Below are 12,718 nucleotides of genomic sequence, written 5' to 3'. Positions count from 1 at the left end.
AGCCAGCCCTGGGCAGTAGGAAGGTACTGGGACAGAAGGTGCCTGCCTTGCTGTCAGCGGAATGGAAAATCTCAAACCAAGTGCTCAAAGATGTGTTCTAATTATTATCACTTCTGATTCTTTGCCTTAACCTTTGAGAGATTATTGGACCAAAAGACCTCAGATCTTAAATTCTCCCCCTGATAAATTTTGAAGAACAAACACTTTGAAAGATCACACTTAAAGGAATTCTGTGGTCCTTTAGAAAGGCTCCGCTGAAAGTAAGTTCTTTTTTAATTAAATATTTTATTTATTTCTTTTTAGACAGAGGGGAAGGGAGGGAGAATGAGAGGGAAAGAGACATCAATGTGTGCTTGCCTCTCACACACCCTCTACTGGGGACCTGGCTTGCAACCCAGGCATGTGCCCTGACTCAGAATCCAACCTGTGACCCTTTGGTTCTCAGGCCAGCACTGAATCCACTGAGCCACACCAGCCAGGGCCAAGCAAGTAAGTCCTAATGGTAATTATTCTTTTAATAAAGTAAATATTTGCTTAATAATGAAAGATGGTTTTTCCACTTGTAGCTTCTAGCTGGTGGTTAAATGTTGCTGGAGTCATGGCTCTTCCTGGAGGATTTGGGTCTGGAAGCTCCCCACGCAGAGGCAGAGCTGGGGCTGTCCCCGGGGAAAACCGGGCCTTTGGCTTCCCTTTGTGCTGGGGGCAGAGTGTAAATACTGCACTCTCTGATCACAGTGGTGTGGTAGTCTAGAGCAGGGAAGAAACAAACAAGAAGTTACCACCCTGTTTTCAAAGTCTTTGAAGTCTACTGTGTCTTTAAAGATGTATGTCATTTGACTCATAGATACAGAGAAGGAACTGATGGGTGCCAGATGGGAGGGGCTTGGGAAAAAAGGTAAAGAGATTAGGAAGTAAAATCTGGCAGTTACAAAATAGTCACGGGGATGTAAAGTGCTGCCTATTGCAGTTCTCCCTTGTCCACACATGGCTTAGCTCTTAACACCAAGTACATAAAAAAAGGAAAAGAGGTCTATTTGTTGAGACTCCAAAAGAAAAAGATTAAAGTGGTACCGACTGCCCACCCCTTATTTGCAAGCCCTGGAGCTGGGATGAGGTGCTCCCCCAGTCGGGATGGCCGCCGCTCATGGGCATTGTTGACACCTTTGGGAGCATGGCTCAGCTGCGTGCTCTCCAGATTTCCTCTTCACGGGAAGCCAGGAGACTCCGTCAGGATCAATGCAGCATCTAACCAAGGCTCGGACTTTTCAGCATGTCCCCTCCACCCCCTATCCTGTCCATCAGAGCAAGCTCAACAGCTTCCCTTCACCCCTTCCCCTTTCCCCATTCTAAGTGAGGAAGGGTGGGTTCCTCACTTATGTCTAAGTGAGGGTGGGTGGGTTCTATTCTCAATGGTTCATTCCTCCCTCAGAGCAGTCGAAGTCTGATTAGAATCATCCAGCTGGGCTCACCTACCTTACCATCCTTGGGCAGACAAGTTAAGGAAACCTAAACAGTTGAGCTCAGAATTTTTCAACTTTGACACCACTGATATTCTGAACTAGACACTGTGTGTTATAGGGTGTCTAGAAGTACCCTGCCCCTAGCACCCCACAAGTTGTGGCAACCAAAAATGTCTTCAGACATTGCCAAGTAAATATCCCCTGGAAACAAAACAGTCCCCAGTTGAGAATCACTGTTTTAGTTAAACCAGTACAGTTATCTTTGATTCTTGTCTCATTTTGAGCCAAATCTTACATGTCATTATAACTAATATATCACTATAGCTTTTACTTCTGTTTCCAAGAGAAGAAACATATAGTTGGTGTCATCATCTCCTCCCAGAACACACATACTTATCACTAGCTGCCGAGTTGTTGTTGCCACCAGACTGGTGAGCAGTCCAGTTCCAAAATACCAACGTGAGGGTCACTTCCTGGGGCCAGTCGTGGCACCACCACGCCTTAGTGTGGGCTGCTCATACTGCATGGGCAAGTGTGAACCCCAGGACCAGGCATGAAGGACAGGGGTTGTACGGCAGGGGAGGAAGGAGAGCCCTCGTGAGGACCCTTTTCCCATCAGCCACTTCCAAAAGCATTTGGTTGCTTGATCCTGCAAAATAGTTGGAATGTTATGTGAGATATCTGCAGAATGGCTTTATTAGGGGAAAAAGGAAGAAACATGTACTCCGCAGGTGTTAGCCCCATTGGTCAAAGATTTGCCCCCTGAGGCATTAACCACTCCCTTCCTATACCTGCACCGCTGGGTTGTAACTGTTTGGGTGCCGAGTGGTCCCAGCAGTCCCCTGACCCCACAGTACCAAGACACAGCCCCTGATGCAGAAGGCAAGAAGCCTGAGGTATCAGCTAGAGGAGAAGCTCATTTAGGCTCTACCTTCTGAAGCCAGAATAAGATCACTGGTGGTGAAATAAGCAGCAGGTGAGGCCAGAGGGTCTGAAACGGGGCCTAAGAGGTGTCTAACACAGCTACACACCTGAATTTGTGCCTCGAGATTCATTCCCGGTACATATTCAGGCAAAGTACCCTGCACCTACTCTAAGCCTCAGCGTTCTCTTTATAAATGGAGGATCAAGCTTACAGGATTGTTCTGAGAACTAGAAATCTTGCATGTGTAAAGCCTAATTATGATGTGAGTTCAATAGATACACTATATTTATATTAATACATAAATATATGTATTAATTATATTATACAATACACTTTATACAATTAATACATATAAATACACGAATAAATGCATTAATGTAAATATAGTGCATATATTTATACACATACTATATTTAGAGTCTTTCCAGTTGACAACAAAGGCCCATTGTGGAGAGGCCAAAGTTACAGGGTCCATCTTGTGTGGTCTGTGAATTTGGCGTATGCTGCTCAGACAGCCAGTGCTTGATCACTCTACTTAGCTTTCAGTGAGCAACTATTATGTGCCCCACTCTAGACTGGGCACTGGAGACCCAGAGACCAGAATCATTCCTGATCTTTGCCCTGAAAGTACTCACAGGCTGGCAAAGATGGACAAACAGGAACAATTGTGGTGGTAGGGGCAAGGCCACCACAATTGTTACTGTGGATTGGGCTTGTTACTCAGGGGATTAAGGGAGCAAAAAAATTTTAGGAGGTGGATGGTACCAAAATCTGGAGGGCTATGTAGGCATTAACCAGGGAAAGAGAGCAGGCTGGGCAAGAAGTTTCTAACCAGGACCACTCAGTGCAATTCCACTGTTGTTGGGCCCTGCAGTATTAGAGATGGCAGTCACAGGCCCTAAGGGGACCCAGGGGTGAGTGAGGCAGTCCTTACCATAGCTCCCAAACAACTCCTCCCACACTAACCCTAGGCTAAGGCTGATTGTTGTGGGAGTGAGAAAACAAATGACCACACTTATTGGGTTGTTCTTATTAACAGACTTCAACCTGACTTTGATCATTCCTTTGCCAACTCAGAGCGATGGACACATTCCCTCCCTCACTGGTTAGTTAAATTTTTATGGCCTAAAAGATTGGGGGAAGGGGATTGATGACTTTTTATTTTCACAATGGTCCTTCGTTTACGCTATTTTAGATTTCAATAAGAAAAGAAGTATAAACAAAGAGAAAGTCAACTCCACAATCTCGAGAACTCCCTACATCCTGCGGGAGAGAGGCGAGGGAGAGGACTCAGAAGAGGCTGCGAAGGCATCGAGTTCCAGAGGCCTCGGCCGCTTCAAGTCTTCGGGTGTTACTGTCTCTTTAAGGAGGCTGAGCTCTACACAGTGAAGTAGAAGTTCCGCCCCCCACCTCTCTGGTTTCCGGTAGTACTCGGAGGGACCGGAACCTACGTGGAGCATCTGAGGCTCCATCCTTCACTGGGGGCTGGACACTGAGCACCCCCCGCCTCCCCGCCCGGCCCCCCAGGTGAGGAGGTCGGACGTGCGGGCCGACCCGGCATAAAGGGGGCCCAGGATCCCTTGCCCGTCCCGGCCGCTGCAGCCCAGCTCCTCTACTTAAAATAATGCCTCTGCTTCCTGGGCAGCTCTTTCCAAGACCTACCTTGGCTCATGTTATCCCAGGCTGCAGGGTCGCCCTCACTACAGCACCGCTAATTGCTTGGCTATGCATAAGCGCCTGTCTTTTTTAATGCGCACCCCCCCACACCCCAGTACCGTATGAGTAGGTACCATTATGAACACATTTTACAGATGAGGAAACTGAGGCCCCGAGGAGCCCACAGTCACACAGCAAGAAGCAGCAGAATCGAGAATGAAACCCAGGTCTGTTTGATCCCAGAGCCTGTGACCTTAACCACTGGCGAGGCAGAACTGCCTTTGCCCTTCACTGTCCTCATAACCACCTTTCTGAACCCCATACTCCCTGCCTTCCTCATCCTCCTACCTCCAGGCTGCACCTGGTCCCTAAACACATACAGTGAGTGAAGTGGATGGAACCCCTTTGGACACCACCTCCCTTAGTTTCTTTTATAACAGTTTAAATAATATCTGATTTTAACCCCACTAAAAAGAAAGGCAAGTGACATGTCAAATAACATGCTGAAATAAGATTTGTTTGCAGATATTTTATTTTTGTAACCTACTAAGTTTCTTCATTTTTTTCCTTTTAGACTTCTGCAAATTTGCTTCCTAATATTTGGAAGAAGACCCACGGGCTGAATGGCAGCTGTAGATGACTTGCAGTTTGAAGGTACATCGGTTGGATGCCCACCTTTGTCTTTGTGATTAGTATTTCTGTGGTCACAGCAACAGATTCTCATTGCAGTGCTGGCACATACATTAAAGAAGGTTATTTCAAACATCCTGGTAAAAGAATGTTGGTCCTGCCCAGGTTTTTTCGTTTGTCCACAGCAACTGTTCCTTTTTTGCCAAATAGCCCTTCAGATGGTAACATAAATTTAGTACAGTGATTACAGAGAATGTGCATTGAGTTCCTGCTTTAGTTCAACAGACATTCATTGAGCACCTACTTTGTGCTTAGAACTATGCTAGATACAGAGAATAAAAAGATAAAGGAGAAATGTTTTATGCTACTGGAGTAGATAACAGAATAAAAAGATGATTATGATAAAACATGAGCAGGTCATTTCTTCACTGACTCAGTAAGTGTCTTGTGAGTGTGACCGTGAGCCGGGCTGTTGTTCTGGTTGTTGGGGATAGAAGAGTGAGTCAACAGCCAGTTTCTCTCCTTATGAAGCTTTCAGTCTAGTGAGGTAGACATTTATTTATAAGTGGTCATTTAAATACCTTATTTCAATATTAAATAGTCTACAAACTATGAGAGTGCTGGAGGGAAAGTTCATCACTCCTAACCCAGGGCCTGCTCTGTACTAGGGACCGACGGATGCTTGTTTGAACACTTGTGTAGTTCTTACTCTGTAGTGGGCTCTGTTCTAAGTACTTTGCAGATATTAACTCATTTAATCCTTATGTCAACTTTATGAAATAGCTATTTTATTTTCCCTATTTACCATTTTTCTGTTTGGGACATTCTTACTCCAGATAATCACATGGCTTGTACCCTCACTCTGTTCAGATCTCACTTCATTAGAGGAAGTTTAGGCATAGAAAAATTAAGTATTGCTTTAAGGTCACATAGTTAGTAAGTGCTAGGGCAGGGTTTGAACTCAGGTGGCCTGCCTTCATAACCATGCTGCCTCACTACTATCTGAGGAGGAGATATCATTAGAAATCCATTTTATCAGCAAATATTGTCAGCTCTGTCTTCAAAATACGTCCAGCATCTGACCTCTTCTCTCCACCTCTGCTACTTTCCTACTATGCTCAAGATCACAGTCACCCCTTGTCTGGGTTGTAGCCTTACCTTTCTTCTGGTCTTCCTGCTTCCTCTCATGCTTTGCTACAGTAGGTATTTTACAGCCAGAGAGTTTTTATACAACTCATATCATGTCATTGCTATAAAACCTCCCAGTGGCTTCTGTCTCACTAGGAGTGAAAGCCAGAGCCTGTCCTGTGCTTAGGAGACTCTACGTGATCCGGCCCTCTACAGCCTTGGATTTCACCTCCTACTCCTGTTGCCCTTTCTCTGCCATTCCCACACAGGCCTCATCGCTGATCCTCCTGGATGCGGAGTACATTCACAGCTTAGGACTTTTGTGCCATTTTTCTGTTTGGGACATTCTGACACCAGATAGTCACATGGCTTGTACCCTTGCCCTGTTCCAATCTCACTTCATTAGAGAGGCCATCCTTGGCTATCTTATCTCAGTAGAGTGTGAGAACGTACAAGGGTAAAGAATGGCGTATACAAAGTGTCTGCAGAAGGAGGAAATTTGCTTGATTTTTTTTCCAAGGTACCAGAGCTCAGATGTTGCAGGAGGCCATCACAAGGTGACGTTTGAGAGGGGAGAGGAGCCAAGTCTCCCAGGACTTTATAAAATTATGGAAAGGACTTTGTTCTTCAGAAAAGAACACAGGATGCTGTAGAGGGGTCATGGAAGGCTTCCCTAAGGAAGAGCGGTAGTGTTAGCTGAACAAGTGGGGTTCAGGACCCTTCAGGTGGAAGACATTGTGTCAGAAAGGAACAGAGGTAAAACATAGCATGGGGTATGCCAGGGTGTAGAAGCAGAGAATGTTGGTGGCAAAAATAAGAAACATACTAACCTTGTCCTCAAAGAGGAGAAATGGGCAAGACTGCCCAATAGAGAGCATGCCGTGTGAATAGTTACCATGCGAGAGGTCTGCACTTCAATCGAACTGTGCTGTCTGCTATTCCTCAAACACCAGCCACATTTTCCACCTTCTGGGTCTTGCTTATCGCATTTACTTTGCATGAGATCCCATCCCCGCCACTCTGACCATCCTTCTCACGTGGCAGCTTTTCCAAGAGACCTTTCCAAATCCCATCAGCTAGAGGAGTTTTCATCCTCCCTTGGACCTCCTTGGCCTTTGCACCACTAACCTGACACTCTGCTCTTATATCTGACAGTGCCTTCCCCCTGGTAAACTGCATTTAAATATGAGAATTCAGTTCTATATTTTTCTTGGTCTGATTCCCTCAGGCAAAGTTGTGTGTGTCTCTTTAAATGTCAGTGTGATGTCCTATCAATAAATGATTGCCATGATGTTTAATATCTCATATCATCCTCAAAATCTCTCTTTAAGATAGGTTTTATATACACTTCTTAGTTGAAGAAGGAGATATGGAGTAATTTGCCCAGGGTCACGGAGTATTACAGGCTTAATTCAAACAAAGGACCTCATGCTCAAGAGTTTCATGTTGCTTCAACAGCCAAAACACTAGAGACTGAAGCTTAATTGTTTTTTTTTTTTAATTTATTTTTTTTATTGATTATGCCATTACATTTGCTCTATTCCCCCCTCCCTTCCCCTCCACCCTGCATACCCCTCCCCCACCATTTCCCCCTTTAGTTCATGAACATGTGTCTCAAATTCTTTAGATTCTGTATTTCCCCTACTATTCTTACCCTCCCCCTATCTATTTTCTATCTACTGTCTATGCTTCTTATTTTCTGTACCTTCTCCCCCCTTCCCCTCCTCCCACTCCCCTGTTGCTAACCCTCCATGAGATCTTCATTTCTATGGTTCTGCTCCTGATCTAGCTATCCTCTTAGTTTGCTTTTGTTTTAGGTGTGGTTCTTAATAACTGTGAGTTTGCTGTCCTTTCACTGTTCATCTTTTTTATCTTCTTTTTCTTAGATAAGTCCCTTTAACATTTCATATAATAAGGGCTTGGTGATGATGAACTCCTTGAATTTGGTCTTATCTGAGAAGCACTTTATCTGTCCTTCCATTCTTAATGAAAGTTTTGCTGGGTAGAGCAATCTTGGTTGTAGATCTTTGGTTTTCATGACTTGGAATACCTCTTTCCAGCCCCTTCTTTCCTGTAAGGTCTCTTTTGAGAAATCAGCTGACAGTCTGATGGGAACTCCTTTGTAGGTGACTGTCCCCTTAGCTCTTGCTGCTTCTAGGATTCTCTCCCTTCATTTTAATCTTGGCTAATGTAATGATGATGTGCCTTGGTGTGTTTCTTCTTGAGTCCAACTTCTTTGGGACTCTCTGAGCTTCCTGGATTTCTCGGAAGTCTATTTCCTTTGCCATCTTGGGGAAATTCTCCTTCATTATTTGTTCAAATAATTTTTCAACTGGTGGTTGTGCCTTTCCCCCTTCTGGTACCCCTATAATTCGGATGTTGGAACGTTTAAAGATGTCCTGGAGGTTCCTAAGCTTCTCCTCATTTTTCTGAATTCTTATTTCTTCATTCCTTTCTGTTTGATCATTTTTTTCTTCCTTCTGGTCCTCTCCCTTGATTTGAGTCCCAATTTTCTTTCCATTACTATTGGTATCTTTTGTATCACCATTCATTTCAATTAATTTAGCTTCCATATGTTTCTCTAATTTGTGACTAAAATCCACCAGTTCTGTAAGGATCCTGATAACCAGTGTTTTGAACTGTGCATCTGAAAGACTGGCTATTTCTTCATCACTTAGGTCTATCGGTTCTGGGGCTCTGAGTTGTCCTAGAGCCATTTTTGGTCTATTCATGCTGTTAAGTGAGCGGAGCGAAGCCTTAGTTGTTTACCAGGACGGGGCGATCCAGGTCGCTGGTTTGTGACGCTGTGTGTGGGGGCGGGGTCAGAGAGGGAGCAATGGCGTTCCTCTCCGCCAGCCCAGCGCATCCAGTCACTCACACACCTCGGGCTTGTTTATCCGATCCTAATTGTGCGAGCCTGCTGCACCGCGCGGGTTTCCCTTCTCACTGGTTTCTCCGCACGTAAATGCGCGCGACCCACTGACCCACCGCGCCTCTTCCCTGTGCGCTCCGGCAGCCAGCTCGCTGGCGATCAGTGCCCTCGGTTGCATGCGCCCGCCGCGCACCGTCCCGGGAATTTTTTCTTGCTAACCTGCTCCGCTGCTGGCCTCGCTCCTCGTACCGGTCCAGCCGAGTATCTAGTTGTCCTTTGGACTCCGTATTGTCGATTTTCCGTGTGGCTTGGTTGTGACTACTGTTAAAAATAGTTGTTCTTAGATTTGGTTGTGCACAGAGGCGAGGTGGATCCTCCATCTACGTCTCCATCTTGGCGGAAGTCCTCTGAAGCTTAAGTAATTGTAACTTATCCGCCACCTAATTAATTTCGGTTACTTTAGTTTTCTCCATGAAGCTATTTGCATAGCTGAGAGGCCATAAGAGAGGGCTGGGCTATCCAAGAGCCCCATCCTACTGGTCTTCATAGGATTGGTGCTGTGCTTGTAGTGTGGTAATGGTGCCCTGCTGGTACCCTGTCTTAGTCCTGCCTAGTTCCAGAGATGCCCTGAATTGTGGTCAAGAACAGCTAAATAAAGTTCGTTAGTCTACCCAGAGGCAGGAAGTCTCAATCATTGCTTGTGGACATGAATAGGTGAGGTTCTTCTGGAGAGCAGTTTAACGATATGTTCAAGAGCCTTAAAAATGCTTTGTACCCTTTGATCGACCTAGTGATTGCACTGAGAGGTGTTTGTCCTAAGGCAATAATCCAAAATGCTCTTTCTGCACAGATACTCCTCACAGTGTTATTTGTACTAATGAAGAGTTGAAAACACCCCAAACATCCAATAACAGTGGAGTAATTGTGTTAACTTACAGTGTCTTTCTCCTACTCTCCCTGCCCCTGGCTGATAAAATATTATGTAGCCACATAAATGATCACTGTAAAGACTGATATGAAATCATCTTTGTATAATCACCAGTAGACGGAACAGGATACAAAATTGTTTATATAGTATTATCACGTCCTAAATGAGCACTTGGCACACCATAGGCATGCAGTGGGTATTTGTTGTGTGAATCAATTTTCTTCACTGGCATGAATCTTACTATATAAGGAAAAGGAAATATAACAGAAGTTAATAGTGCTTGCCTTTATATGGTGGGGTTAAGAGTGATTTTTATTCTGCAGTTTCTACTTTCATTTTTGTTCCCATATGTTTTATAACGATTATGTAGACCTTACTGTAAAAAAATAACTTCATTAAATTTTTTGTACTAGAATCAATGAAGAAAGGTTTAGATTGGGTTCTTGGTGTGGGTCAGGCACTCTGCTGAGGACTTCATTTAGGTAATATTCCTAACTTTCCCAAAATTCTTCAGACTTTGATACTATTCTCCCCATTGTACAGATGAGAACACTGGGGCTTACACAGGTTGAGTTACTTACTTAGGTTCATGTAATTGGTTAGTAGCTGAGACAGGACTGAAATCTAGGTCTGACTTCAATGTCTGCTATCTTCATAATAATTTTTCTATGTCAGCTTGATTTCTAGATGAGATTTTTTAAGAGACTTTTTGTCATTTGTATCGGATAGGGTTTGTAGCAAAGTTGAGGTTATAACAGTTTGCCTTTAAATGAAAGGTATAGCATTTCCAGTGTAGGTAAGGTCTTTGATGCCCTTGTGTTCTAATTGATTTCAGAATTTGGTGATGTAGCCACTTCTCTAGCGACAAATGCAGATGCCACCACGATAAGCATTGAGGGTCCTGGGGAAACTCCCAGACATCAGCCAGGACCCCCAAGAAGCTCTGGGAGAGAAGAGGATGATGAACTACTGGGAAACGATGAGTCTGACAAAACTGAGGTTTGCACTTGTCTTTGAAATTGAACTTGTGTATTTATTTACCATCTCCTGTGTGCCAGGTAGAATGCCAGGCAGTGCCAACACAATGTGGCATCACTGGTGGTCTCTGCCTGGGGGGGATAAACAGATGGGCAAACAGACCACTGTCATCCATGGGAAACACACTGGATGGGGGAGCAGCAGGGCTGTGGGAGCAGCGAGAAGGGTGTTACAGGAAGCTTCCTGGAGGTGGCGACCTTTAGGCTGGGTCTTGATGAAAGAGTAGTTGGTAGCCAGGAGGAGAAGGCAGGGAAGGGCATTGTAGGCAACAGCTTTAGCAAAGTCACAGACATGAAAGAACATGGTGCAGACAGCACATCTTCTGTCTGCACATACACTGGGAGCAAAGTCTGGTGAAGACAGGAGATGAGGCTACACCGATAGGCAAGGACCCAACCCAGTGCATAGGAATATTCTGAAAACTACTGGGAGCCGTTAAAAGATTTTAAACAATATGGCCAGACACATTTAAAGACAGTTAAGATGTGGCAGCCATACAGAATGTAAATTGTGGGGAGATGGCCTGGAGGCCAGGAAACCAGGTAGGAGACTGTTAGAGTGGTCCCGGCGAGAAGGGGCAAAGCCTGGACTGGGGTTGGACACACATGTCTGGGGGTGGGCTTGGCAGGACTTGGTGGCAAAGGGGTGAGAGAAGACAGGGAGGATTTAGGGAAACTTCTGGGTTTCTGCACATGGGCGGGTAGTGACTGTCAGGTGGCTTTTTTTGCCACAAAGATTTAATTCCATGTGCACTTTGCGTGTTCCAGAAAAAATGGTGTTTCTAGTGATATTTTGTAGATGGAATCATGATTGTAGTGCACTAGAGAAGCACCCAGTTTATAGCAGTGCGTTCCGTCCAGGCTTATTAAAGTGGTAGAGTGCTTGGGTGCCAGGTGCTCTTGGTGGAGCCCCACGAAATACCAAAATAAGCACCAACGCTGATGCTAAATCAAACAGCATTACATACTAGATGCTGCGACAAGAGCTCTGACCAGGAGCCTAACTCCGAATCCTGGTCCAGGTCAGTAGTGATAGCCATGTGGTGTTGGGTAAGGTACTTGAACTTCCTTCAGCCTAGGTTTCCTCATCCGAAATATAAAAGGATGTGCGTGTTGACTGTTGTCTTTATTGCCATCACAGTAGTTAATATTTATTCAGTGTTTAATGTCTACCAGACACATTTTGAATTCTTAACTTGGATCATCTTATTTAATCCTCAAAACAACCCTGATGCCAGGAACTATTCTTATCCTCATTTTACAGATGAGAACCTGAGACACACAGTTTAAGTAGCTTGCTCCATACATGCAGCTGGCAGGAAGCAGATAGCTTCAAACCGAGATAGTGCAAGTCCAAGAGCCTGTGCACCTCCCCTCTGTGCTGGTGTTCGTGTATGTTACGTGCTTACAGCTCAGGAGACAGGAGTAATTCTTAGTGTAGTTAAGTTTCGTAGGGCTCTCCAGAGAGGTGGGACCAGTAAGATGTAAATACACAGGAAATGAAATTTATTTTAAAGAATTGGTTTGCATGACTGTGGAAATCTCGTGGCGAGTCTAAAATCTGATGGAGGAGGCTGGTAGGCTGCAGACTCAGAAAAAGTTGGAGTTTGAGTTCAAAGCCATTCTGCTGTAGAACCAGGAAGTGCGGATGTTGGAACTCAAGCCTGCACATCGTCTGCTGGAGAATTCCCTCTTGCTCAGGAGGTCAGCCCTTTGTTCTGTGTAGGCCTGCGCCTAATTGGCTGAGGTCCACCCACATACTGGTAGGCAGTCTTCTTTACTCAAGAAGTCTACTGATTTAAATGTGAATGTCATCTAAAAACACCCTCATAGAAACACCCAAAATAATGTTTGACCAAATATCTGGCTATCATGGCCCAGAGAAACTGATGCATATAATTAGTTATCACATTGAGCAACAGCAGGCTTCAAAAGTCTAAGAAGAAATGTATAAGGGGAAAAATCTTAAAACATTCTGTTTTTTATTTTAATGTCTGTGTATTGGGCAGAGTTTACCAGTATTCTGATAATTTCCTGGCCTAGCTGTGGAACATGGGCCTATGGTGTTCCCTGTCATGTGAT

The 12,718-nt window shown here is 44.7% G+C and overlaps 1 protein-coding gene across 7 annotated transcripts in view; it reads left to right on the top strand.

Moving 5' to 3' along the window:
- Nucleotides 1-9: 9 nt before the first annotated feature.
- The window catches only part of YIPF1 (Yip1 domain family member 1), a 31,811-nt gene continuing 19,102 nt past the window's right edge, over nt 10-12,718 (top strand). For 2 of the 7 annotated variants that reach the window (XR_008389696.1, XR_005084750.2), the window contains exons 1-5: nt 11-260; nt 3,425-3,490; nt 3,581-3,912; nt 4,616-4,695; nt 10,435-10,598. Coding sequence is in view for 5 of the 7 variants with exons in the window: in XM_053655393.1 (XP_053511368.1) it covers nt 4,665-4,695; nt 10,435-10,598 (195 nt within the window). In the remaining 2 variants the exon portion in view is untranslated. Of the gene's footprint in view, nt 261-387; nt 490-3,424; nt 3,491-3,580; nt 3,913-4,196; nt 4,269-4,615; nt 4,696-10,434; nt 10,599-12,718 lie in introns of those variants that run through there. The other 5 variants (XM_037161802.2, XM_053655393.1, XM_037161781.2 and 2 more) reach the window with 5 other exon arrangements.

This window comes from Artibeus jamaicensis, unplaced genomic scaffold (genome assembly GCF_021234435.1).
Source record: "Artibeus jamaicensis isolate MK-2021 breed Jamaican fruit bat unplaced genomic scaffold, CSHL_Jam_final scaffold_1019, whole genome shotgun sequence".
Classification (NCBI taxonomy): Eukaryota; Metazoa; Chordata; class Mammalia; order Chiroptera; family Phyllostomidae; genus Artibeus; species Artibeus jamaicensis.
This window is presented reverse-complemented; position numbering and strand designations above follow the sequence as displayed.